Raw genomic sequence first — 27795 nt, forward strand, 5'->3', positions numbered from 1 at the left:
TCAGCATTGGTGCATTCTATAAATTGTAGATTTGGCCTAAAGAATATTTCTTGACGAAAGAGTGACACAGTTGTTTTTTGCTTGTGTTTTTGGTTTTCATTTTAAAACAGTAATTTTACAGTAACGAACCGTGCTCTACAAATGCTGTCATAAATAAAAAAGAATTAACAGATAGAAAGAAACAACTACAAAACGTAACAATACTACAAGAGTTTTTATAAAAATATCACTTTGTTTACCCACACATATAATATATCATGATAGTCATACAAAAGTCAAACATGTCCCAAATTGGCCTACATTGAGCAAGCTGCATCTCCTGTACAGACTCAATAAATATTTACAGATATTCAACATGAATGCGTCTCACATTACTAAATAACAGTTTTACCATCCAATCGTTTCATAGGTGACATATGTTTATAAAATGACCCCTGTGCTGACTTTACTCAGTGCAACTGGAGGGAAGGTCATCGGTCTCACTGAATATAATTCTGAAAACGGGTATTATTCAGTTAATATGTGACTTTAAGGTGTGCTCGAAAAGCTTGACCTTTTAAATTTCTTTCTCCTGAAGTTTCCTCTTCCAGAATGTGAACCATTATGTTCCGTCTTTGTTTCACTTTAGTTATCAACTGTTCTGAGCCTTGCCCATAATACTGCTGCCTTCCCTGAACCAGCCCAGATCCCCCCCCGCGGCCCTCTGCCTACGCTGCCTCCTACAAGTGGTGCCTCCTGTTCCTGCTCTTCTTCAACTCCTGGATGTGCTTCCATTTACCCGCCCCCATGGCCCGCCCCCGGGCCATGATTGGCTGCTTCTTCCCCGGCAGCGTGGCGCAGTACTCCTCCAGCGAGCCCAGCGGGGAGTTCATCACCCGGAGGTAGTCCTTGTAGCGCTGCCGGGACTCCGCCCCGCCGCGTGGCTCCGCCCCGGGGTCCTCGCCCGGCCTGGGCCGACCCTCCAGGTGCCCGTGCGGCACCAGGCGCAGCGCGAGCCGCAGGAGGGTGCGCGTGAAGTGGGCGCGCTCCTCGGCCACGCAGGAGTACAGCCCGGCGTCGGCGGGCCGCAGCGAGCGGATCAGGAGCCCCCGGCCCGTGTGCACCACGCGCTCGTCTGGTACCACCTACAGGGGCCGCACGGCGGGCCAACGAGAACAGACCCCGGCTTTAGCACACAGGAATAATGCATGAAGCGTAGCCGCAGAGGGCGTGGCGGAGGCACCGTGACGGGTGAAAGACTCCCAGAATACACCCCCCCGCGCCCCAGCGACCAGCCCCGCAAGAAGAGCTCGCCGTCGGGCTGAAACCTTCAGCCGATCAGAGCGGCAGACCAATGAGCTCAGTGTCCTCCGACGAGGCCCTCCCCCCCCACCGTAGCCTGCGTTCACCCGTGTGTGTTTTCATGGCTGGTTTGAGGCCGAGGTGTGAAACCAGATAAGCTTAGAGGGGGGGTTGCTAAGGTCGTTGAGCGGTGTTGAGGTGTTTAGAAGCATGGGTCACTGTTTCAGTGTTAAGCTTTGGCAAAGAAAAGGCACATCACTCCATGCCTGCGATAGGCGCTCTTGGGGGGTCTGCGCGATTGTCTACCATGTGTGCGTGAGGTTTGGCTCGGAGGTGAGGAGAGGGTTAACGTTTAGGAACTCTTTCCGCTCCGTGCACGTGCACGTGCACATCGCCCGCGATTTATCAGGTGTCATTGGATGATGTCAGGAACTGAAAAAACACAGCTGGGTTCACATGGTCATTATATTGAACATGCGTGTCTGTGTGTGCGTTTGTGTGTATGGGTGTGCGTGTCTTTGTGTGTGTGGTTGTGTGATGATGTGCCAATGGCCGCAGGCCCCAATAGCAGGAACCCCAGCTCACATGAGACACACTGATCTGCATCTACGACAGCCTGTTCTTCCACTCAAAGCAAGGAAAACACAAACACACACATCAATGGACCAACAACTAGTAGGCATCTAAAAAGAGAAATGTCTTGTGAAACATCTCAAGACAATAGAAAAACCTTAAAATACCTCATGAAATAACCACGCGATAATCAGCATGGTTGTCTGCGTTCGGTTTGAAATATTCTGTCCAAGATGAGTGCATCTGTGAATACACTGCACAGTTAAACATTCAACCATTCTGCCCAGCTGGCACGACTTGGTGTGCACGCGTGTGCGTTTGTGCGTGTGTGTCTGCTTGTTTGTGTGTGTGTGAGCGCATGTGTGTACACAAGCACCACAGGAGACCACAGAGACTCGGTAAGTAGCTTACAGGGATACGAATCAAAGTCCGCCGATGCGTTCTAATCCCGGAGAGGCGGGTACTTCCCCCCACCCCGGAAAAAGTCTGGAGGGATCCGAACGGAGAAGTAAGGACGCGAGAGAGGCTGAAGCCACAGCCGCCGGTGTACGGATCACACATCCAACCACACGGCAGAGAACCGAGTGCAGAGCTTCTAAATAATGGTGGTTACATTTGTTGACATTTCGTTTGACCCGAGTTGTTTCTGAGGTCTGGCGGTCTTAGAAGTTGTAGTGACATTTCCCCCCAGACCCCCCTTCAGGGACGAGGCCTGGCTGTGTGAGATCTTAGATGCTTACATCTATAACCGCACACGCACACACACACACACACACACACACACACACACACACACACAGCATTCTTGTAAAACACCAATGTGAAAAATCCCCAACTTTATTGGTGTGTGGAGTGAATCCAAACTCCTTCAAACTAAAATAAAGAGGTTAGGTGTCATTACATGGACACAATTGACCCATAAAAATGTGATATTTAGCAGACATTTGATCCCATTTCACTTTTTATTGTGTATTTCCATTCTATTAGACACAGATGATGGATTAAGATTCAAATTGACTTCCATATTGTTCTCATTATGAGCCTTTTATTACCTCCCAGGGCATGGGGAGGTATTACAAAAGTCAAACTCACAATCTTACCCAAATCACACTGTGTGTGTGTGTGTGTGTGTGTGTGTGTGTGTGTGTGTGTGTGTGTGTGTGTGTGTGTGTGTGTGTGTGTGTGTGTGTGTCTGATCAAGAAAGAGATTAATAAAGTTAAAAAGATCTCTAGTTCAGTGCTTCAGAGCAGAGTTTTACAAGATATGAGACATTGTACACATTGTGTGCATGCGAGTGTGTGTGAGTGTGTGCATTTGTGTGTGTGGAAAGGATGAGGAATGTAGGCAGAGGAAATGCAGGTGCCACAGCAGCTGGGGAGAGGTGTTTTGAATCCAAACCAGTTAGGGGCCAGACAATATGAGGGAGGGAGAGGAAGGAGAGACAGACGGAAAATAGACAAAGACACAGAGAGAGACACAGAGAGAGAGAGAGAGAGAGAGAGAGAGAGAGAGAGAGAGAGAGAGAGAGAGAGAGAGAGAGAGAGAGAGAGAGAGAGAGAGAGAGAGAGAGACAGAAAGACAGACAGAGAGAGATCGAGAGACAGACAGACAGACAGACAGACAGACAGACAGACAGACAGACAGACAGACAGACAGACAGACAGACAGAGAGAGAGTGAGGGAGTGAGGGAGAGAGAGAGAGAGAAAAGAAAGGAGGGATGGAGAGGAAGACACAAAGCGAGACAGAAACAAACAAGACACAGAGAGACAGAGACACAGAGATGGGGAAAGACAGACAGACAGAAACAGAGTAATAAGGAAACAGGAAGTGAGGAGGGAAGGAAAATAAGGACATCACCTGTACCAATACTCCTGTAGAACCTACCCTGAGCTCTGCCTTAACCTCCCATTAAAAATACAAACTCAGCCAGAATGAATTGCATTACTCGCTGTTCAGCGATCCTGCTAATAAGAACCAGACCCCGTGGGGGGCCTGAATTAAAAAGAAAGGAAGAAATAACAAAAGACTTTTGTTTTTTGACACTACAAAGGTCGTACCTAAATAACACTACTTAATTACCAAGTGGTCTGTAATATATTTTCTGTAAAATAAATGTAAGTCCTTATAACCATGGTTGTGTCCACTGACTAATGCGTTCAAAGCAGTGGATATTTGTTTACTCTGCTTTAAGGGAGAAAGGGAAATGTTTGCGTTACTCTCCTTTGTCAATTAGTACAGTTGTGTACATATGGCGGTATTCTCAAACAAACAAATAGCCTCTTGTGTTCATAACCTAAAAAACATCTGTCCCTAGATAGTTCTGTTTTATGATTGTTCACTGTGGGGGAAACACACACGCATATACACACACACATGCATAGACATACACACACACGGACATACCATCACACACAAACTTGCACGCATGCACGCACACACACACACACACACACACACACACACACACACACACACACACACACACACACACACACACACACACACACACACACACACACACACACACACACACACTGTGGGTTTCCCGCCTGCGACAGAGCACGTGAGTGTTTGGCAGCCTCTGCACCTGTCCCTTTGTTTACATCTGGCCCTGAGAGAGAACCCTGGAGGCCGGGGGGGAAGCATGTAGGATGGTGACCAGCAGAGAGCTCTGGAAATGGTGAACCCCCCCCCACAGGGAAACAAAATAGCACCATACATCCCAAGGCCTCAACTCTACTGCCTCCTAGAATCACCTATTGTAAGTCTACCTTTCCCATGTCACTAAACAATACAAACGTCTACTAAAAAAACGCCCCGTCGACACGTTTCTGTTGCACTGGTTTTGTGCCTCAGAAGGTGTTCTGGGGAGCTTGTCAACACCACAGGCCTTACTGGGTGAGGTCGTCTGGACTCAGTCACTCCTCACCTCCCGGCAGCAGAGCAACAGTCCGTGATGGGTTTGGGAGTAGCACAGGACTCACTGCCGATAAACATCGGCCATGGCTTCCCTCAGCCAGGAAATAAAAGTCATGCACATTTGTGCGGCGCAACGCAACCGTCCCGATGTTTTCCACGATGTTAAAACAATGTCAGGGTTGTGATGCTACATGTGGCTTGATGACAGCCCTGAGCAGCGCTGTGGAGGATACAATGCCCAAAAAGCTAACCAGCTAACACAACATGGCCTTGTAATTGGCATTGTAGCGGAGCCAGCCGTGATTTTGCGGCGAGATAACACGTCTTGGGATGCAGAGACCGAATCTACGGCTGATTTGCGTCTTTTGATCCCATGTGATTTGTTTTGATTTGGATTTTTACCATTTCAAAGAGTTTTGCTAGAGTCACTGATGAAAGAAAACAAATATGTCTTGGCTTGCCCACAATTCAAATAAAGGAAAAGGTTCAGGCAACAACTGGCCCGGCTTGTTTAGCAAACCTGGCCAGCTGATTCCAACATTTATAACAAAGTAAATCAATGATTGTGGCTAGATGCTTATTAGAGTCTGCAATAGAGCAGAAACCAGAACGAGATTCAAAGGAGGCCAAATATGGAACCCCTGTTTTTTTCATGTCACAAAAGGCCCTAACACCTTGTAGGATTTGTTTGTTAAAGCCTTAACTATTGTTTTAGATATCTGATTCTGACAGGTTTTTTTTGCACTTAATCCAAGAGTAGTGAGGAGTAGTGAAAGGAGAGAAGGCAAACTGGGGAAAGTTTGGACAAATGAATGATGAAAGAGGGTTGTAGTGCGTATGTGTGCGCACGCGTGTGTGCGTGTATGCATGTGTGTGGTGCATGAGTGACTGTATGGGTTAGTGGTGCATAGGTGAGTGCAACTCGGAGTGCATGAGAGTACGTGCCGGCAGCGGGCGAGTGTTCTCTGACCTGGTCTCGGTGTTCGACGCCGGGCCTCTGGATGTACCAGCGGATCTGGGCCTGCTGGGATTTAGGGATACACTCCAGGAAAGTGGAGTTGTTCTGCACCCCAAATAGAACTCTCTCCTCCGCCGTTCCCCCTCCCAGACCTGGGGAAAGACGAGGCACCAGAAAGCAGTCACTTTGGATGAGGCTGTCAAAAGAGACCGATCCTGGTGACCGTCCGAATGAAAGGTGATCATGTCCGCCGGCGAGTGTGACCTACCGTCCGCTGAGTCCCAACACTGGCTGGCCGGGTCGCCGTGCTTAATGTCCTGTCTCCGGGCCCGCCTGGGTGTGGGTTTCAGAACCAGAGGAGAGGTTTGGGTTCAGAGGTCAACAGGGATAGAGAGAGGGTCTGCAGGCGCTAGCTCTTGTTAGCAGGCATTATTTTAAACTGTGGTTTATGTCCTGCCGCCGCTTATTGACAACAAACCATTTCTCTTGCTGTTTTTTTTCTTTTCTGACACGTTTCAGCACCAGCTGAATAGTGGTACTCATACCACAAAAAGAAAAGAAGGTAAATGATGGGGCCAAACCAAAGCAAATCTCTTATTGTTGTTGTGTTATTCCAACCTATTTAGTGTGGTCGCTCCTCACTCAACATTTTGCCAGCCTGCGGGTCACGTGAAGCCCGTTCTCACCGACAGAACGGAGATCAGGTTTCAAAGGGCCCAGTGGGCTAGAAGCAGACCTCCTCTAAACAGTGCATTACAGCGCCTACAGCCTAGACCAACCCAACAATAGATATACAACAATTCAAAATGATAACTTTCATTTTCGGCCAAGAGCACAAAAAGGCAATCTAGAAGTTTAAAATGAATTATGAAATACAAACATTAGTATGGTGATAACTACTCATATCAGCGTTAGTAACCCTTATAACCTTAATGTATGTCTGTCGTCATAAATGTCAAATGTACAAAATGGATTTTAGATATGTTCTTCATGTGCCTGTGACGGGAAATCAAGACGAGAAATGACAGAAGGATACTGGGGAACAGAATTTCCCTAAGGGAACAGCTAATGAACTAACTAAACTAAACTAGCATTGCCCCGGTGGAGCCCCACACCTCCACCTGTGCTGGAGACGACCCCGGTGGGTTCAGTTCCCCGCTACGTGTGGGATGCGTGTGGGATGCGTGTGGGATGCGTGTGGGATGCGTGTGGGATGCGTGTGGGATGCGTGTGGGATGCGTGTGGGATGCGTGTGGGATGCGTGTGGGATGCGTGTGGGATGCGTGAGGGATGCGTGAGGGATGCGTGTGGGATGCGTGTGGGATGCGTGTGGGATGCGTGTGGGATGCGTGTGGGATGCGTGAGGGATGCGTGAGGGCCTGTGCGGTCACCTCTTGGAGGCGGGGACGTAGCGGGAGCAGGCAGTGCCATCCCAGGCGCAGTACGGGTCCCGGGCCAGGCAGCACTCAGAGCAGCCCTGACCGTACAGCGGACACCTGCTGAGAGACACCTGGGCCAGGCCCTCGATGGACCCCACGTACAGCTGCTGCTAAGGAGACACACACACACACACACACACACACACTCAACACCTCGAACGGAACCAAGAACTTCTCTCCAGCCGGGGGGAAAGAAGTGACAGTGGGGCCGTGCGATCCTTAACGTTAAAAAAAGGATATAAATGCTGATATGGATTCTGCTTTGTTGCGTTGGGTTCGTCCCTGTGCACCACGATACGGGAATATATCCTGCAGGCAGCGTGACACAGGAGACGACGCTTCTCCAAACACGATAGGAATAACAAGCCGCCTCGCAACTCTGTTGTTTCTAACCATAACAGCAGCCCTAAACCAACTCAGCACCTCTCCAAAAGCCCCGCAAACGGTTTACAGGGTTGGTGGAATTTTTAGGAGGCCATCCATTTCAATAGATCTGCTGTGACTCGTTTTCAGCAGATTCCAAAAACAAAGCTTCAAGAAAATGTCCAAAACATCATAGCAGGGAGAGTGAGGATTTAGAGGGTAGTAAAACAAGCGTGCACAAACTCTCACACACACAGGGTTGAAGATGAAGGAACTGAGTGATTGGAAGTGAAAGGTCTACTGAAGCCCCTGACCCCCACATAATGAGTGTTGGTCAGCGGGGGGGGGGGGGGGGGGGGGGGGGGGAGAGAGACTGGAGAAAAAGAGTGGGAGAAACTGGATAAAAACATCATGAAGGGAACAGGTAAAGGGTCTGTATGATCTGCATGACATATACCCAGCACACACAAAACAGGAGTGTGTGTGTATGTGTATGTGTCTGTTTCGTCTAACCTGCTTGGATGACAACTCCATGCTCAGGACGGGAGTTGGAACCTAGAAAGGTAAACACAAACCAACATCAACCCATTACCTCCTCAGCCAATAAACAACTGGGCTGAGCCTCAGAAGGGTCGGCTCTGAGGAACATCAGGCCCTGACGTGCCTCGACCAGACGGATCAGGCTGCTTCTGAACAGTGCACAGAGGAACACACGGAATCCGCCCTGTTTCTCCTTCTTTTTGAGAGACATTTCATGAATATTTGAGTCTTTGATGAGGATACAGGGCGCCGATGAGCAGCTGGTTCTGTCTATCAGAACACAAGGTTGTTGACTGGAGGGAACACGTTCAGCGTTCGTGTCTGTGTGTGTGTGTGGTTCACTGTGTGAGTCTCTTTTTACTTGTATGTGTGAGATGTGTTTGTGCAAGTGTGTCTGTGTGTATTTGTGTGTAGGTGTGTTTGTGTGTGCCTGTTGTTGCCTGTATCTCTGAGATGTGAGTTTGTCTATGCTTGAGATGGTCCTCCTGTGAGACCTGTGTGTGTATCCACGTACGTGTGTGTGTGTGTGTGCTTGTGTATGCGTTTGAGACACAGTGTGCGTGTGAAACAGACACGCGTGTACATGTGTGAATTCTCATTACGGCACCTGGAACACTTGGAGCTCCTCGAGCACCACTTCCTCCCTGGACCAATTCTCCTGAGCGATGCTGACCGCCTTCAACACCGAACCAGCATCTGACACCGACAGACAGACAGGCAGCCGCGGTGAGATGAGCAACAACCGCACAGCCGGTTTGATTCAAAACAGTGTTGACAAATGAATGACGCAGTCGGAACCTTGAGGCAGTCTGCTGGTACTTTCAACTTAGTTTCGGTTATCAGGCGGCCATGTGCATGCAAAACCCTTTGCATATTTAAAAGAACAATCCTTTCATAGATTGTTACGTTCTACTGCAGACTCCGAAAACTGGATTTAAAAACAGGATTGTCGTGATCAGTAATAAAGGATAAACATCACTAAATCGTCTCTTAAAATCGTTCAGTAATGCCGCTTCCAGTTTAATCACAAGGAAGCCTTTGGCTGGCACACAGACACAAGGGATCGAATGGTAACATAGTGTCCTCTGCTGGTACATTCTGGAACTGCAATTGGAAAGAATTTGAACAAAAACGTTTCAAACTTTTCATTTACATGTTCATTAAAATTGCAACTGGGTTGGGGGATAAGTGTGTGTCCGTGTGGGGGGAATAAGGATGTGCGTGCGGCACCTTGACATGGCGTGCACTGCGTGTGCGCCTCACCTGTTCCGAGGAACATGACCTCGTACTGGCCGTCCTCGGCAGAGACGCGGTCCACCACGATCTGCGTGAGCGTGTAGTCGGCGCGCACCAGCTGGAAGACGGGCCGGCCGTTCAGCGGGAGCACCGAGCCGTGCATCAGCGGGTGGAAGCGCACGAAGCTGACCACCTCGTCGGGGAAGTCCTTGGTGGTCTTGATCTTCGAGTCGTACGTCTTGCTGGGACACTGAGTGGTCGGGAAGGAAGAGAGGGTGATGATCTCGTAAGGGTTTTCTTTAACTGAGCGTTTTCTGCGAGTTATTGTTAGTATTTTGGGTTTAATTTGCGTTAATGCATGTTCACAGTCGTCGGTTTACTCTTCTTAAAGTCGGGTAAATGGAAATTGAAATTGACGGTTGACTTGGCAACCGTGGAGAACGTCGCCCTCTCGTGTCACGCTGCAGAGTTGCAGAGAAATGCATGTTAAATAAAAAACACCTGGGACATGCCCCCTCCCCCGAAGAATCTGCGCTAAACGTGAAACTTTAAGTGAATATGTATCCATGCTATGAACGATAAGCCAATCTATCATACAATATTGGTACATAAAGTTATAAAGTTTATGTGTATGAATGACTCTTTGTCTGCCTGCCTCCCATCCGGATGGTAACACACACACACACACACACACACACACACACACACACACACACCGTCCCGGGGCGAGGGTAGGGTATCCTGCCCTCGTATTCGACCCAGCGGTGGTCGGGGCCCTCCTTGTGGGCGTAGGGTCCGTTGAACACGGCCCTTATGTCCGCCATGCTGTACACACACACCGCTGAGCCCCGGAAGATGGAGCTGGAGAGGAGAGCGAGAGGAGGGGGGGGCAGGGGTTTAGGGGAGATCCAACACAGAGCAGTGGTGTGATGGCCCTTACACACCAACCCGATTATTATCGTTTGTCGGACATTCGGGCGAGAAAAGGCAGTCGGACCGGTTTGGTCACGGCCGATTCGACGCGTGCAATCGGCTGAAAAGATCACCGGCGGCTTTGACGACGGCCGATCGCACAGCACACGCCATACAGACTCAGGTCAGCGATCTCGGCAGACTGTCCGACGACCGATAATCTGTTTGGTGTGTCAGGGCCTTAAGAGAGACGCCGGGGTGGGGGGTGAACTCACCTGGAGGTGGTGAAGACTCCGTACACCAATGGGTTCTTATCGTCTCTGGTGGGAAGCATGAAGATGTCCTCTGTATATTTGAAAAGACACACTCAAGATACACCACCGAAATATAAAACGGTCCTCTGCTTCAAAGGAAATACAAAAAAAGAATGGAAATTCCCTCCGTGGGTGAGACTGCTGATGAGTGGCCAGCTAGTCCGTGTAAAACCGATAAGGCTGTTTGCCAGGTTGCTGGATTCACAGGACACCACAGGCTTGCCAATGGCACCGCGGGGTAAACAAATATTTCCACTGAGACCAAAAAATGAAAGCTGGCCGCTGTACAGGTAAGAGCCCACCTGCCCATTGTGTTGGCTACTTCACACGCCAGGGAGAGTGCACGGACGGAGAGATAGAGATCAGAACAGGACAGAACTGAAGCAGGCAAAGTGGTGTGTGTTCGTCCATGTGCCTCACAGCATTGCATGTGGTTCGAGGTAGACGCTCGTAGTGTGTGCGCGCCTGTGTGTGCTGGTGTTGTTGTGTATGTGTGCGTGCGTGACTTACGGAGCTCATCAAAGTGTGTGTCCACTCCATCAGGCCCAGGAATGGAGCACACCAGTCTGGCTTTGAGGAAGGTGGTCCACTTGTTGGTCAGACTCCTCAGCCCACCCACGTCATTCTGCGAACAAAACAACAACAAACGTAACTGCCGCACTGTCTCGCTTTCCATAATGGCAACGGTAATCCACAGAGCTATTACACTAGCAAAACACATGGTGACCCCAGTTAGTGTAATGGGATGAATGCATTCGAGGACAAACCCTTCCAGACCGGCCTCTACTTTCAGCACTGAAATAAACTGATGGATCACATGCCCTAAAGATGCAAGTTATTTAAATAGCAACAATTGCACAACATCTTGCGAACATACCACTAACCTGAAAACAATGAAACACAAACACGCGATATGAAACCAAGGGATAGAATATGGAGAAACTATCAAATAATAATGTGAACAGATTAATGAAAGAGAACTCGGACATCAAACGAGAGACCCCATTAATAATGCATTTGCTGCGGTTTGCATGTGAATGGCTTGTTTGAAGTGGCAACCTTTGATGGGGGGGGGGGGTGGTGCTAGGACAAGAGCACTTCAGTCCAGGCCTTTGTCTTGCTGGAGAGACGGAAAAGTAAACCTCCTTATTAACATGGACAGGTGGACTAACCCAACAACAGAAAGGGGAGCACGCCTTTATGGGTCAACAAGAGCAAAAGGAAGTGTGCGCCTGAGAAAAGCAAACCCGCAAAGCACTTAACGAGCCTTGCTTCCCCACGACGAGGGGCTTCAAAAGACCCCACCGAGGTTCTGCTCTCTGGTTGAAGGGGCGTCTCACAGTGACAGAGCGAGACCGACAGTGAGGGGGGGAGTTTGAGACGGACCCAACAGTAGAATAGCGGTGGAAGCTCTTTATAGTCCACATCTCAGCTTGCTCCCAGGTCATAAATGCTCTGAAAGCTTTTTAACTGAGAATTTAGCAACGGGTCTCTGAATGCTTTGAAGGCACGACTGTTTGGGATAGTTTTTAGTGTCTTTGCTTCTTTCCATTAAATGGCATCTATCATGCTTAAATAACATGATTTACTCGACTGCAGCCATATAGATACTGGTTGTGAAGATGCTCTGTGAAATGTCTAATCAAATGTTAACAATGTGACCGGGAAGATCCTACTACACATAATTGTGTAATAATTTATTCAAGGCAGCATCAATAATTTAATTATACTTCATTTTGTCGGCTGAGCATTCATTTAATAATCTTTGGGATTTATTCATTGTATTCACGTCTGCACCAACATCCAGAGTATTCTATCTTACTATCTATCCAAATGGCTCTCAGTGGAGCTGGGGAGCCATTAGGATGAAGGAGGAGTGCATCTTGATTCACCCTGCGGACAGCAGGACGCATCTGAACACAGGAAGCCCTCTTCCCAGTGGGTCATAAAACCCATCTGCACTGGCCCACACAGCAAGGATCTGCTTAATCAGATGTATGACTTCCACATACCCAGTCAGACATCCTCCCATGCTTGGTCTTTCTCAAGCGTTCCTAGGCTCTAGATCCATCTTATCGTTGCTTTACAGCAATAGCAAGGACGCCATGGCTAACACTTTCTCAACATTTCTCAACACGATCGCAATCCTCTCCATCCTTCTTCACTTATTTTGTGTCACATTCTCAATTGAAATCTCACCTTGCAGACGCGAGCCACGCGGGACAGAATGCTTTTGTCCTTGCCCTCCCGGGAGACTTCGCGGAAGAAAAAGTAGATTTTATCGTCGTCCGGGTTGTGGGTGTCGGACATGGGATGAGCCGATATGAAGCTGGCCTCTGAAGATATTGACATAAGGAGATGATGGCCCCGGTGAAACCAGCAACAAAGCACTTCAGATCAATGCACGCTCTTCACACAAACAAACACAAAAACACCATTGATGGCCTCTGCGGAAAGCGACAAGCATAATAAATCTTTGGGAAAGGCATACGCATACAAAATGACCCCGACGGGGGGGGGGGGGGTCCCGTCCGTTGAGCTAAGTGTTGCGGTGACATTATATCAACATTAGCTCAACCCTTGGGGGCCGGGGCCCCGACACCCCCAGGCTGGGTCCCTGACTGGGGCTGAAGTGTTTACTGGGTCACTGGGTAATGCACGAGGGAACAGGAACAACCAGTGCACACCGAGGTCACATCAACAGGTTCCCAGCGTGCACGCACATAAACAAACAAACAAACACGCATGCATCCAAACATTCAATTCAACACACACACAGAAACTCTTCATGACAGACACACACGCAGCCATACACACACACAAATGTAATCGTCATAACAGGCAAGCACACACACACACACATGGCCACACACACATTGCCACACACACACACGGCCACACACACACACGGCCACACAGAAATCAACATACACACACACACAGACAGACAGCCATTCCGTCGTCTGGAGAAGAAACACCATACAACACAAGGCAACCCACAAAGCGAAAAAAAGACAGAAGGAGACGGAAGAAAATAAAGGAGAGTGAGGAAGACAGCCAGGAGACATAAGGACTACAATATGTCACAGAAACAGTGCGTGTGAGAGTGTGTGTGTGTGTGTGTGACTCAGTGAAATGTGGAGCCCATGTGTCAGGAGTTAAATCTCAGTGACAACTGTTGATCCTCTGCAGCCCATCACGGGCAATAAAGCTGTCTGGTCAGCAGGCGTGTGTACACAAGCAGAATAACGCAGCGCATGCATTAGTCCGTGATTGAATGTGCCTGCACGTCTGCCCATATTCCTGTGTTGTATTTTCCCTAATTGTATTGTTTTCGCTTCGCTTGTTTATGGGAATTAAACTCAATGCCGTGGACACGGCCCAAAAACTGATGGGTAGGGCCGGGCAGCACTATAGCGTTTCATTGGCTGTTTAAACACCGTGTTTTATCACAGCATTACTTTTTATGCCTCTACTATCCTCTACAATCGACTTATTTATTCCTAATGGGTGTGCGGCCCTCGGGGAGTAGTCCGGGGCACTGCCTTTCTATCACACTATAAATTACCCCATAGGTATGGCCCTTATTTTACTGTGGCGTTCCAATAAAAGTTCCTTTTTCCATTAAATGAATCAATGAGTTCCTTTTCTGCACGGCTGGAATATCCAAACCCACACAAGGTCCCTTGTGTTAGGCAGAGTTTAGGTATATGACGATTAGAAGGAAAAACTTAAGAGCATAACAAGTTGTGACAGCACTTAGCTGGCTGGTGAGTGTTTGGCAGAGTGTGTGTGCGTATGTGTGTGCGTGTGTTTGTAGGGGTTACCATTGATCCAGTAGTCCTCTGAGATCTCAGTGCGTATGTAGTTCTGGTCGGGCGTTGGGCCCAGGGAGCGAGTGAAGGTGGTGTCTTTGCCCAGGAAGTCTGAAGCGGTGCCTGCATACAGGTACTGGTCTACAACAGTTTCATCAGAGTCAATATGAGGGACATAACCACGGCTGAATGAAGCCTATTTTTGAACTATTTTGTTATTGTGTTCAGATTCAGCAAACATGTAGAAAGAAACCCTTGTCCAAGTAGTGCATGATTAATGATCACATTTTTGGTTGAAGAACCATGCTTGTATATATTTGACTTCACTGGCTTACCTTATTCAAAACACAATAAATAGGAAAACTACACACACACATACACAATCCACTCCATATATTTATAATTCTTTGCCAAACTCATGTTTTTATAAATTTTCAATTTTTCCGTTAAAACAAGCACATGTTTCCCCCTCTTGTGCAAGGAGAGCAAATCATGACGGAAAGACGATTGTTAGAAACAGATTCACTCAAACATCTGTGGGGATATGCACAGATTATTGTATATTTAGAGCATATGTGCTTGCAGGATCTAGATATGTGATAGACATACAGCATCCATCTCTCACGTTAATAATTGTCTCACCTGTGAGGACTGAGGTGAATGGTTGCCGGGGATCAAAAGGACACTTTAATCTCCCCGATTCAAACGTACTGGGGAGCAGCTGGAACACCCCGCTCTGAAATACAGCGACCGCACTGATATATATCACATCCATCAACACATGATGCCCAAATCATTTTCACCCCTGTCCATGTAACATGCTAGCTTTGTGAGACCATCCAGGAATCATGCTTGAGTTTCACAATGAATCTCAGTCAGGCTGGAAAGCGATTGAGTTCCATTTATGGGCAAGGGCTTGTTCAAAAAACGTCAGCCGATCAGATTATATTACTGTGACACTCTTTATCCCCTGGCTCTTGGCATATCCAGTGCAAACTAAAGCAAAAGCAGATTCTCCTCCTCTGGGAAAGCATTCCGTGCACATTTCTGTTAATCTTTACACATTGTTATTTAGTCTATATCAGATAAAATGGCTTTCCTCCATCGATTGCCACACCTCCCTTGGGGCCAGCCAAAGGGAGGTGTGGCCCTTCTACAGTCAGTGGCTCTCCTTGCCTCGTTATTAACTGAAACTCCCTCTCCAAAGTGATGGTCCGGTCAATTTTTGGAGGGATAGAATTTCCACCGGATCGAGATCACATTCGGAGAGAAACACAATGCGAACTCGGATGGTCTCACAAGGCTATTTGCAGGCTAGCATGCTATCCTATAATACCTCTCTGTTGCCAGTGAGCTCAATGAAGGCGCAGGCGGGGTGGAAGGCACCGGTGCCACAGGCGTACACGTGCGTGTGGTTGTAGTTGTGGAGCACCCGGACAAAGTTGGCACACTCCAGCTGGGTTCAGAGGTCAAAGGGGAGAGAAAGTAGGGGGGGGGGGGGGGGGGGGGGGGGGATTGATGCATGTAGATCCATTCGAAAACAAAGTGGAATCCATCAAATCAAATGCTATTTTTTTTCTTCTTTAGACTCACATTTACATTTCTCCCAGCCAGTTTGCACATCTTCACTCTGTCAAGAGAAGCAGGCCAGACGATCTGAGGATAGACAAAAGCAGGGTAAAGAATGATCCACGCTGGACTTTGACATGTGGTTCCTTTGAACTAAAATAAATCACATACTTTGTGTAAGAACCATTCTGATCCAGGGCTTTGGAGAGGTGATCAATGGCATTAGCTTGGTGGTGGATACTGTCAGTATGAACACCTCTGGTTCAGAGGTTGAACACATCAGAGTGACCACGCTAGAATGGGCCTTGAACACACCGCTCCATGTCCACATGTGTTATAACAGGCTTATGTGCTTAGCATGTTTCCCCACAAATCCCACCATGGAGAGCCATCGCCTTCGCTATTTATGGGTCAACAGAGCCTCAGCAAATACCACCAGTGTCCCGTGGTGCTGAAGGCTTGCATGCCGCAAAGGGCCATTCACAGCACATTGATGTATCGATGGAGAACAGTGAGTGGCGCTCAGGAGGAATTTCGCTGTGAGGTAGACTTCTGAATCAGATTGAGCATTTGAGAGGACCAGGGCATTTTTTCAACATTATACAATAGAGAGGGCTTATGGTCAATATTTGGCCTGGAAGGAATGATCACCGGCTTTTGTCTCCATTATACTACACTACTCAGACTACTCTCTGTATATAATCAATGTTTCAACAACTGATGATGGTGGTTTCCCTTGAATCGCCACCGGAGAGAGTACAGAAAGGCAACACTTTAAGAGCTGGAAGTGAGAGTTAAACCAACAAGATAAAGATCAACTTAATACAAATTCGTCTGCCCGCGGATCAACCACAGCTGCGTAAACACAGTCCGACTCTCCAAACCTTAACACATGTCGCCCATGGCTTTTAGTGTGCTGACATCGGAGTGCATCTGGGGGTACGCGTTGGACATCTTTTTGCATGCATAAATGCAGTTATCGGTGCCGTGTCTGTGGGCCAGCGTAAGCTCTTAACATGTGATTACAGTGAGCGGCAGCACACAGATCTGTGGGCCAGAGCGCATTCCATCTTTGCAGTGCACCAGGCAGCAGTAACGGAGAAATACCTCGCATGACCTCGGACAGGTATGCAAGGATGAGGAGATAAGTCAGGTAATGAGGACGTGTTCGCAGAGCACGGTGTGAGGGCGTGCCGACGTCTCCAGTGACTCCAAGCATGCGTCTGGTTGTCTGAGGGTGGGAGTAATTATTGTGCTTGTGTGTATATTATGGTCCACAGAGTACCCCGCTCCACTCTCTTCCTGCATATTCCCCTTCTGCCGAGGGTGCAAGGGGTCTTGAGACTTATCTAAACATCTCCAAGTATAGATAAACACCCTCCCCCTTGACAGACCACGAGCAGTCGCAGTGGTAACCTTCTTTTTGGCGCATGTTTAAGATGGTAACACTTTGTGAATCAGAGTACTATACCTTTCGGGGGGCTCTGGAGAGGTTGTCGGGGTCAAGGAGATAGACATGATCCCTGGCCCCCAGTAGAAGGCGACCCTTCTCCTCATCCAACAGCAGTGTGTGGGAGTGGAGGCCCCCAGAGGCCCCCATAAACACAGACACACTGCCACTCTGCACCAGCTCTGAGAGGGGGGACGCAGGGGAAGAAATGCATGTAGAGCTAATTTCATATTTCTTCAATTATTATTATTCATTCATTCTGAGAGAGCACATTGCAATCACTCACAATTTCTATTTTCAAATAGAGTATAGTAGTATTAGTAGTATAATTATAAAATAAATAATTGAAATAACTAAATATAAAACAGAAAAATACCGTAAGGAAACATAATATAAAATGAAAATATAGCAGTATCAAATTCCGAAATAGTCAATATTATTTCAGGGATTATATTTAAGGGATTATATTAATCAAACGCATACAAATAAATGTTTTTACAGACACAAAACAAGGAGTGAGTAGGAGTATTGTGGCATTTATTAAACCATTTTCAGTATTATGGAGCTGATTTCTGCCAAACCTCAACAAACAATCAGAACTTGTTACGTCTGTGCAGGAAATAAGCTCCACAAGAGCATGATCTTTTATTCAATGGGATATGAGAATCCTAGCAAGTAATCAGCTGAAGCATCACAACGGAAACTCAGGAAAATAAGGAATATACACAACATAATAAAATTGAGCTGTTTACAACAGCGCCATTGGCAAGTACATTGCCTGTTGTGAGCCTGACTAGGAGAGTGAAATATCCCTATCCTGGCTGTATCGAGCGTGGGTCAGTACAGAAGCATTCCCAAAGTAAACACTGGCCTGATGCGCAGGCGACCGCCAGTGGGAGTCTCTCTGAAGGGATTGACTTTGTGATTACCCTCTCGCTGTGAGGGATTGCCGGAGGTTGCTAACCTTCACTGTTTGAACTCCCCGGACCCCCTCTAGTCAGTGGCCCACGCACGGCTCTTTAATGCCCCCTTCTATACACACACCCCGTGCTCCCATCTTCACCTCTGTGCACTCTTACACACATTGAAAGACGGCACATAGACGCACACACACAGTCAGACACAAATGTATTCAGAGACCCACACAAAAGACACAAACTCACATATATGCCTGCATCTAAAATGCCTCCAAAGACCCAGAACCACACACACGCACACACGCGCACACGCGCACACGCGCACACGCGCACACACGCGCACACGCGCACACATACACACACACACACACACACACACACACACACACACACACACACACACACACACACACACACACACACACACACACCAACCCCTGTACCCCTCTCTCTCTAAAGCCAGAGCTAAACCTCACAGAGAGATTAGCGATGCTAGCCTTTGGCTAACGCTAATCTGTTCTGTAAACACACAGCACTGTGAGCCCATTGAAAAGGCATTGGTTAGCTTTTACAGCTTAGCATAAGACTCCACACCTTTCACTGGAGAGCACAGCCTGCAGCAGCTCCTTTCAACAAGTCTTGGTCGTTAGCTTCAAAGCTAAAGCACTGGAGCACTTTAATCGTCACATTTATTTGATTTAGAGAGCTCAGGCGGGCGTGCAGTCAGTAGGTTTAATTCGGAATCAATAAACGATTGATTCCAATTTTTGCAATGTGATACTGTGTTGTATCAAACAGACCGCCTTGTGCAAGTAAAGAGATTGGTTCTCAATTCCACTTTGTCTGACTCTAGTGAAACTTTGATGTATTTCTGCAACAACACACGATGACGATTCACTTTATGCCCTATCAAATACGCTCATGAAAAGCAACATATTTTCTATCTAAAGATCTACTCTAGCTCTGCTTCAATCCATTCATCAATCACAGTGAACTGACTTCTTGGCAACAGAAATCCAAAATATAAGCATCAGTTTCAACAAAGCGAGATTTTATGAGGCTTGTCAACTCTCGTATGGTGAGGGGACCGCGGGCTTGACCCCGGCAAACTCAAAACTGAGGATTTTCTTTGATCGGTCACTTTATTATTTACTTGTGCAAGCTGTGATGTTTAGAGAGACAATTTGAAAAACTAAGTGACGTTGATGTGTGACTGAGGTTGTGATCAGTGCTAGGGAAAAGAGTTTGGCTGCAGTTTTAACTCTGTCTTGGTAAATAAGAGTTCAACATGAACACATTCAAATGAACTTTGCACAAATCAACCAATAAGGTGCATAAGTGTCTTAGATAATGAGTCACTTATCTTGAAAGAATATTCAAATAAATCTGCATTTCATTTTTTTTATAAATAGCGGCCTGCAAAAGGCACAAGCAATGGGTCACGCTGTAGCTAAACTGCAGCCTAACTGCTAAGTAAATAGCTTCAATGTATTCCTGCTGTATAGTTGTATTTATTTTGGAATCGGAGGACACGAATGCACATCTATTTCAAGCAGAGCTGGTTTAGGAAGCCCTTAAGTGGCCAAAAGTTTGTGCAGGGTTGAAGGCAGAGAAAATATACTTTGAGGTCGCCATGGGGAATCTACTTTATAGAGCAGCACCAGTGTGTGCTGTCCCTCCTTGTCTGGTATTCTAGAGATTAAGAAGCCAGCGTAGAATGTGCAGTTAAAACAAAGTCTGCAGTAAAGTTCAAAAGGTTTTTTTTTTTTTTTTTTAAAGGGAGCTGTAAACTAGCTTTTCTATGGTGGAACTAAGCAAACAATTCGGGTACCATAGCACTGAAGCACATGGAACCCAATGCAGTCCAGGAACAAGTTGATATAAACATGAAAAACTGAGCGTAGCATACTCTGAGTGTAGCCGTAGAGTATATTGTTGTATTTCACTTAAATATATACATATATACATTGACAAACACATTCAGGGAAACATTGTTTTGATGTTAAATCTTGTAAGAGATAACAAAAAAAAAGTGCGGAAATCATATACTTTAATCCGTCTATATTATGAAAGCCTAAAAAAGGCTAACAAAAAAATAAATATAAATATATACACACACACACATATTCCCAATAGTATTCCACAATCCCTCAACATTCCCAATCTCCATCCACCCAAGGTTGATATGTGGCCTCCCTACCTTTGTGGCTGAGCCGGACCCTGGGAACCCCCTGCGGTGTGGCGCTGGCTGCTGATGGCAGAGGAGCCACCAGGACCAGCAGCTGCAGCAGGCCCAGGACCAGCAGCCTTGGGTGGGAGGCTATCCAAGACCTCCCCCCCTGAAGCATCCTCCGCTGACCTGGGAGGCCGCGCGTCTCCTCCTGGGAGAGGCTCCCGGCACCAGAGCCCCCATCCATCTTCCTGGTGGGTGGGTTCAGTGTGTTAGGCCCGGTGTTTCAGCACTCACTCCAAAGGGCCCTGAAAGAGATACACAGCCCTTTAGTCATGGCAACACTGTGTGTGGCTCTGTGTGTGTGTGTGAGCTCAGTGATGATACTTGAAGTAGTTAAGCTGGAAAGTATACCCTAGCAGGAAATGTACACACATCGGTTGTTGTGGGTATTCATTCATTTCACCATGGAGTCCCGCAGGCATGTGGCCTGCCCTGCTACTTGGCTTCAGCTGTTGTCTTGCAACAGCCTATCCCATTGTTTCTCATTTTAAACCTTGTTTGCTCAAAACAAAGTCACAAAGAGTCTCTCTCTCTCTCTCTCTCTCTCTCTCTCTCTCTGTTATATTATAAATGGACCATGTCCTATCCCACTGTTCATGCTACATTAGACAGACCAATGCTACAGACATTTGTCAATCTACACTGACGGCTACGAAGTATATCAGTTGATTAAAACAGCATAGCCAAGGGGAGCGTACATGTTTGTGGTGTTCTTATTATCTTATTCTGTATCGTCAGAGTGAATGAGCCGGAACACTCATTGTAGCATATCACTGAAGTGTTAGACCGATGGCAGTTGGTTTTCTTTTGAATTGTGTTTTGACTGAGAAATGTATTATTCAATGGTTGTAATCGTGTGAAAGACATGTTGGGGCCCTGGGCTGAATCTCAGAGGGGATCTTGTTTTTTGGTTTCTTTCAGAGACGCGTCTCAGCGCTGAACATCCTGTCAAGCTACTCATTAACTTGTCGACGAGTAAGCAACAACTTAATTAGAAGAAAAATGAATGAATCCAAAGAATGTGTGACCTCCGACTCACTCGTTCCCCTCCTCTCTGCCTCTTTTCTTCATTCTTTCTCTCCTCTCCCCTTTCTCACCCCTTCTTCATCACCCTGTCCCCCTCCTCTTCCTGCCCCATCATGAGATACATCAATATGAACCCGTCTCAGGACAATCTAAACATGTCAAAACAAATGAATGGATCCCCTCAATGCATGCACATGTACGCACTCACGCACGCACGCACACACACACACTTATAACAAACCAGTTTCCGCCCTCTGGGAAATACTTAACCAAGAAAAACAACCAACACCAATATTGTTGCAATTGAAGCAAGTGGGCGTCACTCACACACGCACAAAAAATATACTGTGTCTGCACGCACACAACCTGTGCACCGTGGCAAGCAACTCATATCTGAGCGAGGGGGTGAGCCTCCTTAACCAGGAGAGGGCAATGACACGATCTCAGTCATGTGAGAACAGTTGATGTCAAGCGTGCTCCATCATCTTCTCAGCGCCGCCGCGCCCGAGACGTCCATCACAGGCAGCGGGGATGGCCGCAGGGCAGGGGGCTGGCTCCACAAGCACCAGGGAGGCCACAGTGCACGGCAACACGCTCCATCTGCTTTCGATGGCTGACAAGGAGCCGTCAACGGCGGAGAGATGCCTAGCAGATACCCGCTGTGGGTGGATCTCTCTCGCTGTCTGTCTCCCGCTCCGGAACATTCAGACATTGAGTTTTGGCAGATGCACAGAGTACCTCAGCCACCCTCCTGCCTTTACTTTTACTACTTCTTTAACTGGATGGAACAGACTCGGGAAGAGGGTGACGTAACGCATTGCACTCCTTTATAGACGACTAACAAGCAGCGGGTATATTTTCTGACGTTGGGTCTTGTCTTCTACATTTTATTGTGATGTCTGGCATACCTGTGATCCCAGAAACCATAATGTTGGTTGCAGCCCAACACAAAGAAGCAGAATGTACAAAGAAAGGGTTGAGCTTTGTTCCTCTCCTGATTAAATATAATACAATAATGAATGATCCCCCCTGTAGACAATTATTTAATGCATCATAGCATCCAGCTGGCAGTGTGAAGTTAAAAACACCAGAGAGCGATGGAGATTGACGGCGAGAAAGTGTGTGTGAGTGTGTGTGGGAGAGAGAGGCGAGAGAAAGAGATAGTCAAATGCCATGCAGGTCAAACTAACAACCGGCTGTTTCCTACAATCGCTGTTGTCTTTGGCAGCGTGGCACACACACACACACACACACACACACACACACACACACACACACACACACACACACACACACACAAACACACACACACACACACACACACACACACACACACACACAAATGAGGTGGAGTGGGGGGGCTGATCTGAAACAATCCTGAGTGTGATGGTGACAGACCGAATCCGATGATCTCAGAGCCCAGCAGAAAGCAGTTTAACCGCTGACAACCGGGGTTTTGGCCCGACATCAAACACAACGCATGCGGCCATAAAGACATGCCATTCCCAAACACAACTATGCAGCCAGTTCATATTACCACCATCAACCACACTGTATATTATACTAACCCTAAACCTTTGGAAGCGTACTCCCAGTGTGGAGGATCAGCTAGAGGTGAAGAACACCACTGCTGAATCCCTTAAAACAGGAAGCCTCAAAGATGAGAGGCAGCAGACAAAAGGCAGACAGGCAGCCAGATGGACAGACAGAAAGACAGGCAGACGGACAGAGCAGCCCTAATGAGGTGTCCTGTGAGCAGAGAGAAGGAGCCCGCTGGCAGGGTACTATCAGAAGTCCCCATCCCTCCAGGACTTAATGCCCTGCCGTCTGCCTTGGTTCCCTGACCACAGGCAGTGGCCCGTCAAAATAACACAGCTAATTGTTTCTAGCTCTCAGGACATTAGCTGCTTTTCTTGGCAACCGTCGGCCACCTCGTTTTTTCTACTTTAGGTTCAAGCGAGCGGGCTAGCACCCCTGTGAGGCTGTGTGCGTTCTACCAGGGTGAAATACAGCACTGACACTGGAACATATAGGAGTCTTTGTGTTGGGACCAAAACATACACTTGGACAGGAACAAAAACAAAAGTATACTAAAGTAACTATAAGTTAAGTAACTATAAGTTACTTTAGCAAAGAATAAGAGAAAACATTGTAGCTCAGGTAAGTGTTGAATACATTTAAAAAGAGATTTCATAGAAAAGTCAAACGATGTCTAAGGCTATTTAGCCTTAGACATCGTTTGAGCTCCTCTTAATTGTTACTTTCAGTTGAATTGTTAAATATTAGACCGCTTATGTCCGTTAATAGTGCGACTCTATTTTAAAATAGAGTAGTTTAATCTTAATTTGACTTTTCCTAACTAAATGAAAAATAAAAATGAATTAAAAAAATATAATCAATACAATGTATGCCCAGACTAGAAGAACATTTCCGGCAAGGTCCTCCAAATTGGAATTGTGAGTACAGCACACACGTCCTGGGTGATAATTATTCCAACTATAAAGGTCAGCCAGTCTGGCTGCCTACGTTTCCCCCGTTCTCCGCGGTCTGTTGTCTGAAAATACATCATCATCATCGTCATATAATACAGCCGAGCACAGTTGTTAAGGTAACAGGAAACACTGCGGCTTGCAGACAAAACTTTCCCTCTGCCTTTGTCGGAGACTAGCTTTATTATTACCGTTACCTAAAGCCGCCAGCGCCTTCAGTAGGAGAGGACACCAGCTGACACCCTATACCCCTCCATGTAACTGAACCGGGTTGAACGGAGGGCGACTTCTAACACATATGCAGGTGGGAAGCAGCGAGGAGGGGGGGGGGGGGGTGTGAATTATACCGGATTAGGGGTCTGAACCTCTTCAATGGTTCAGTGTTCAATCAGAAAGAGCCAGAACAAAATTGAAACTAAGTTGAATGGCTATTTGATATGCCTAGGATGTTCAGTGGCTGCCCGTAACTATGGCAACGCATGATAGATAAACATATGGAAAGACTTGCTGACAGGAAGGACTACGCAAGTAACTCTACACACCCCGTTACTGACACAATCTGATCGGGGAAATCAGGGCTTGTGCAATGCAGGGGTTATGAGCTGTGTCTGCATGGGTGTTTGCATGTATACAGTGCGAGCGCGAGAGAGTGTGTGTGTGTGTGTGTGTGTGTGTGTGTGTGTGTGTGTGTGTGTGTGTGTGTGTGTGTGTGTGTGTGTGTGTGTGTGTGTGTGTGTGTGTGTGTGTGTGTGTGTGTGTGTGTGCGTGCGTAGATATAGGTTTGGTATTTGTGTTTTAATGCATTCGTGCGAAGCGTGCTGATGTGTCAATGTGTGCAACGTGTGTGTGCGCGAGTGTGCGATCGTGTGTGTGCGCGAGCTTCTATCCGTGTGTGCCACGTGCTCCGTTTAAAGGGGTGTAATTTGATAGCACCTTAAGGTGGGCAGATGGGGCCAACAGAGCATGGTTTATAATTCAGTGACATGTCAAAGTGCTCTTGTTCTGCCTGTGCATAGCCTGGGGCCAAGAGGATCAACTATTGCAGTCCTTAAGACTGTTTCCTATCAGCTAGAAGCTATTGAGCGAGAGCTCGAATTCTCTCTGTGTCCGGGAACCTGCTCAAAGGGTCTAGCAGAGTGAAATCCAGTAGTGTGGAGGAACAAGGGAGGGGATTCAATGCAGCCAGGCTGCCTCTCCGCCAGTCATCTGCACCACCGCCGTGGGCCGTCTAAAGATAGTAACATCACCAGCCCTCTAAAAGCACCTTTCCTCGCCCGAGCCACAAGCAGGGAGACCTGAAGCCAGACCATATAAGGGATGGACTAGAATGACGCATAACAGCCTTTTTATTTTTTCCTTACACTCTCCACAGAGACAACATACATACGCATACAAAACCTGCAGTGTTGAGAAAGCCAATGTCTGAAGTTTCGGTTTTCGGCGCAGTGGGACGGCAGAGCCAGTGGTACGCGCCGTAACACAGCCAGCCGTGGTGAAATGAAGGCTGCGGGCCATTTACAACAGAGCAGAATATTGATGCTAGAACTGCAAGGAGCTGTTGGATCAGTCCGGGCATGCCAGACTAAGCACGGGGGAAAGGTGAGACACGGGCCACGGGGTGGATCTGACACAGCACAGCTATGTGAGATGAAGTGGAAATGACCCGTGCCCTGTGCTGTTTTCAATACCCCCAGCGCCAGTTATCCCAACAGAAACACCATTATCAAGCACAAACCGCACCGGCCAACTGTCAATGCTTTAGTTTCAGCCACAGGGGAATATAGTGTGGAGTGTTTAAACTGTGAATTTGGAAGTAAGCTTACCTGTGTGTGTGTGTGTGTGTGTGTGTGTGTGTGTGTGTGTGTGTGTGTGTGTGTGTGTGTGTGTGTGTGTGTGTGTGTGTGTGTGTGAGAGAGACATCAGTGCAGTGGAGCAGTGACTGGATGGAGCTCAAAGTCTATTCAAAGAAGGTTTTCAGAGCCCCCCCCCCTATCAGGCAGAAATGATTTATTTATGCGCCTGACATGCTGGTCAAATACGCTGCAATGTGCCAGAAAAATTATTATCCGAAACACCCCAATCACTCCACCCTTGTATTAGCTTTACCCCAAACTTTGTATCACTGTTCTCTCTCTCTCTCTCTGTCATTCTCCCTTTCTCTCCCCCTGCACTTGCTTTCCGCCTCTTCCCTCCCAAATGTAGCTTTCTGTCTCTCTGGTGCTCAAGATGTCTATTTGCATTACTTCTCTGATGTTGATCCGGGTAGAAGTAAGTAGTTTAAAATCCTCTTTTAGAAGCAAGTTTGTCCTCTGCCCCGTCAGTTTAATCGTGTGTGAGGCTGACTATCTGGGCAGCAGTACTCCTCAGGCCCTTATGACTGAGGCTCTTCCAGCCCTCCTGCACCACACACCCACTGGCATATAGTAAAAACAAAGTGCTTGTGAATACTGCATAAACGTAGGATGGTTTCACTCAAGGCCACACTCAGCACTGTATGCAATGTTTGGCTCAGTGACACGTTGTTTAACATTTTAAAATCGTAATGTTTAACATCTTGATGTCAAATGACAAAACGCTCTATACTTAAGTGCAATGTCAGTTGTAGTTTGAGCACGTGTGCGGCCCTCTGAAAGTATACGAAGTTACAAACGTACCCTCGGCCTGTCCAAGTATATTTCTCAACTTGAAGGGAGGCAGTCATCTGCAGAAAGTTTGCCCTCTAACTATGCCGAACATCTGGCTTAAAGCATACAGTTTGGATTACACCACTTTCAAAAAAAATGATAAGAGTAATTTGAGGCACAATTCCACAAAGGTAACTGAAACACGAAAGCTGGAGGAAGAGGCAAAATAGGCACATAAAAGTCAACTGATTCATTATATTAGTAAGCTATTGTTATTCAAATAAAAAAAACAATATATTACCAACAAATAAAAACAATACTTGGTGCTGGTTTACTGTCTAAATCGAAATGAAACATTGCAGTTTATAAATAACTTAGAAGTTCACCAAAATTACCAACAATATGATGTTACGTCTATAAGCATAGTCAAATGGGCTGATCCAAATAAAAAAAGATTTGGCCGATGTTGTTTGGCAAAGGCCCAAGCCCCTGAATCACTACTACCAGTGACCAGAATAATGTCTATTATTTAATTCGACATATGTTGTATGTTGTATTAACAAAGGCTAAAGGACTATGAGAACAGTTTTTTGTTTCGTTTTATATTTGTTGGTATCCAGTTGTTTGATTTTGGACTACACAGAATGACCAAATGCAATGTAATTAACCTACCCCAATAACTAATAATGGGCCAATAATAAATAATAAATGTGGACAACAATATTACAAACTAACGTTAGGCATATGCCACAAAGTTAAGCGACAACAGGTCGCACAGTCCATGGGTCTGCTTTATGGAATCGATACGTCCATCACATGCAATTTTAACATCATGTTCATCAAACTATTTCCCAAACGCCACGCGTTGACGCACCGCGGCAGGCTGTAGCCTACACCCGCAACTCTACACCCGTCCAGGGAGGAAGGGTAGCAGGTGAGCAGCTGCGCTGCTAGTTGAGCCTTACCTGTGTCTTCAGCCAAATTAGGTGTCAACTCTTTCCCTCTGCGGCCACCAACCTCTGACCAACAACTAAAAGAGCTCGGTCTCACTTGATGGCACTTGTACAATCGCATGTATTCCCCTAGCTCCTAGCTTCGTTTATTTACGAACTGTCCGACAACGCTCTTGAACTCT

General features: G+C 47.0%; 1 protein-coding gene across 1 annotated transcript; it reads right to left on the bottom strand.

Annotated features, from left to right (window-relative positions):
* Nucleotides 1-136: 136 nt before the first annotated feature.
* sema3d (sema domain, immunoglobulin domain (Ig), short basic domain, secreted, (semaphorin) 3D) lies at nt 137-27794 on the bottom strand. The gene is made up of 18 exons (XM_079744144.1): nt 27626-27794; nt 20489-20766; nt 17393-17553; nt 15946-16008; nt 15689-15808; nt 14995-15088; nt 14365-14493; nt 12737-12873; nt 11048-11162; nt 10499-10568; nt 10028-10172; nt 9339-9561; nt 8683-8771; nt 8049-8090; nt 7125-7282; nt 6002-6066; nt 5746-5885; nt 137-1124 (listed from the first exon to the last, which is right to left on the bottom strand). Exons 2-18 carry the CDS (start codon nt 20703-20705, stop codon nt 720-722), a joined length of 2373 nt encoding a protein of 790 aa, XP_079600270.1. The 5' UTR covers nt 20706-20766; nt 27626-27794; the 3' UTR covers nt 137-719.
* Between the last annotated feature and the right edge of the window lies 1 nt (nt 27795).

This window comes from Pollachius pollachius, assembly GCF_949987615.1.
Source record: "Pollachius pollachius genome assembly, chromosome: 9".
NCBI lineage: Eukaryota > Metazoa > Chordata > Actinopteri > Gadiformes > Gadidae > Pollachius > Pollachius pollachius.

Coding starts and splice junctions, on each gene's coding strand:
- sema3d (XM_079744144.1), bottom strand. CDS start 20,705: ATGGATGGGGGCTCTGGTGCCGGGAGCCTCTCCCAGGAGGAGACGCGC. Junction 10,173..10,498: donor GGAGTCTTCACCACCTCCAG/GTGAGTTCACCC, acceptor TCTCCTCTCCAG/CTCCATCTTCCGGGGCTCAG. Junction 9,562..10,027: donor CCTACCCTCGCCCCGGGACG/GTGTGTGTGTGT, acceptor CCGACCACTCAG/TGTCCCAGCAAGACGTACGA.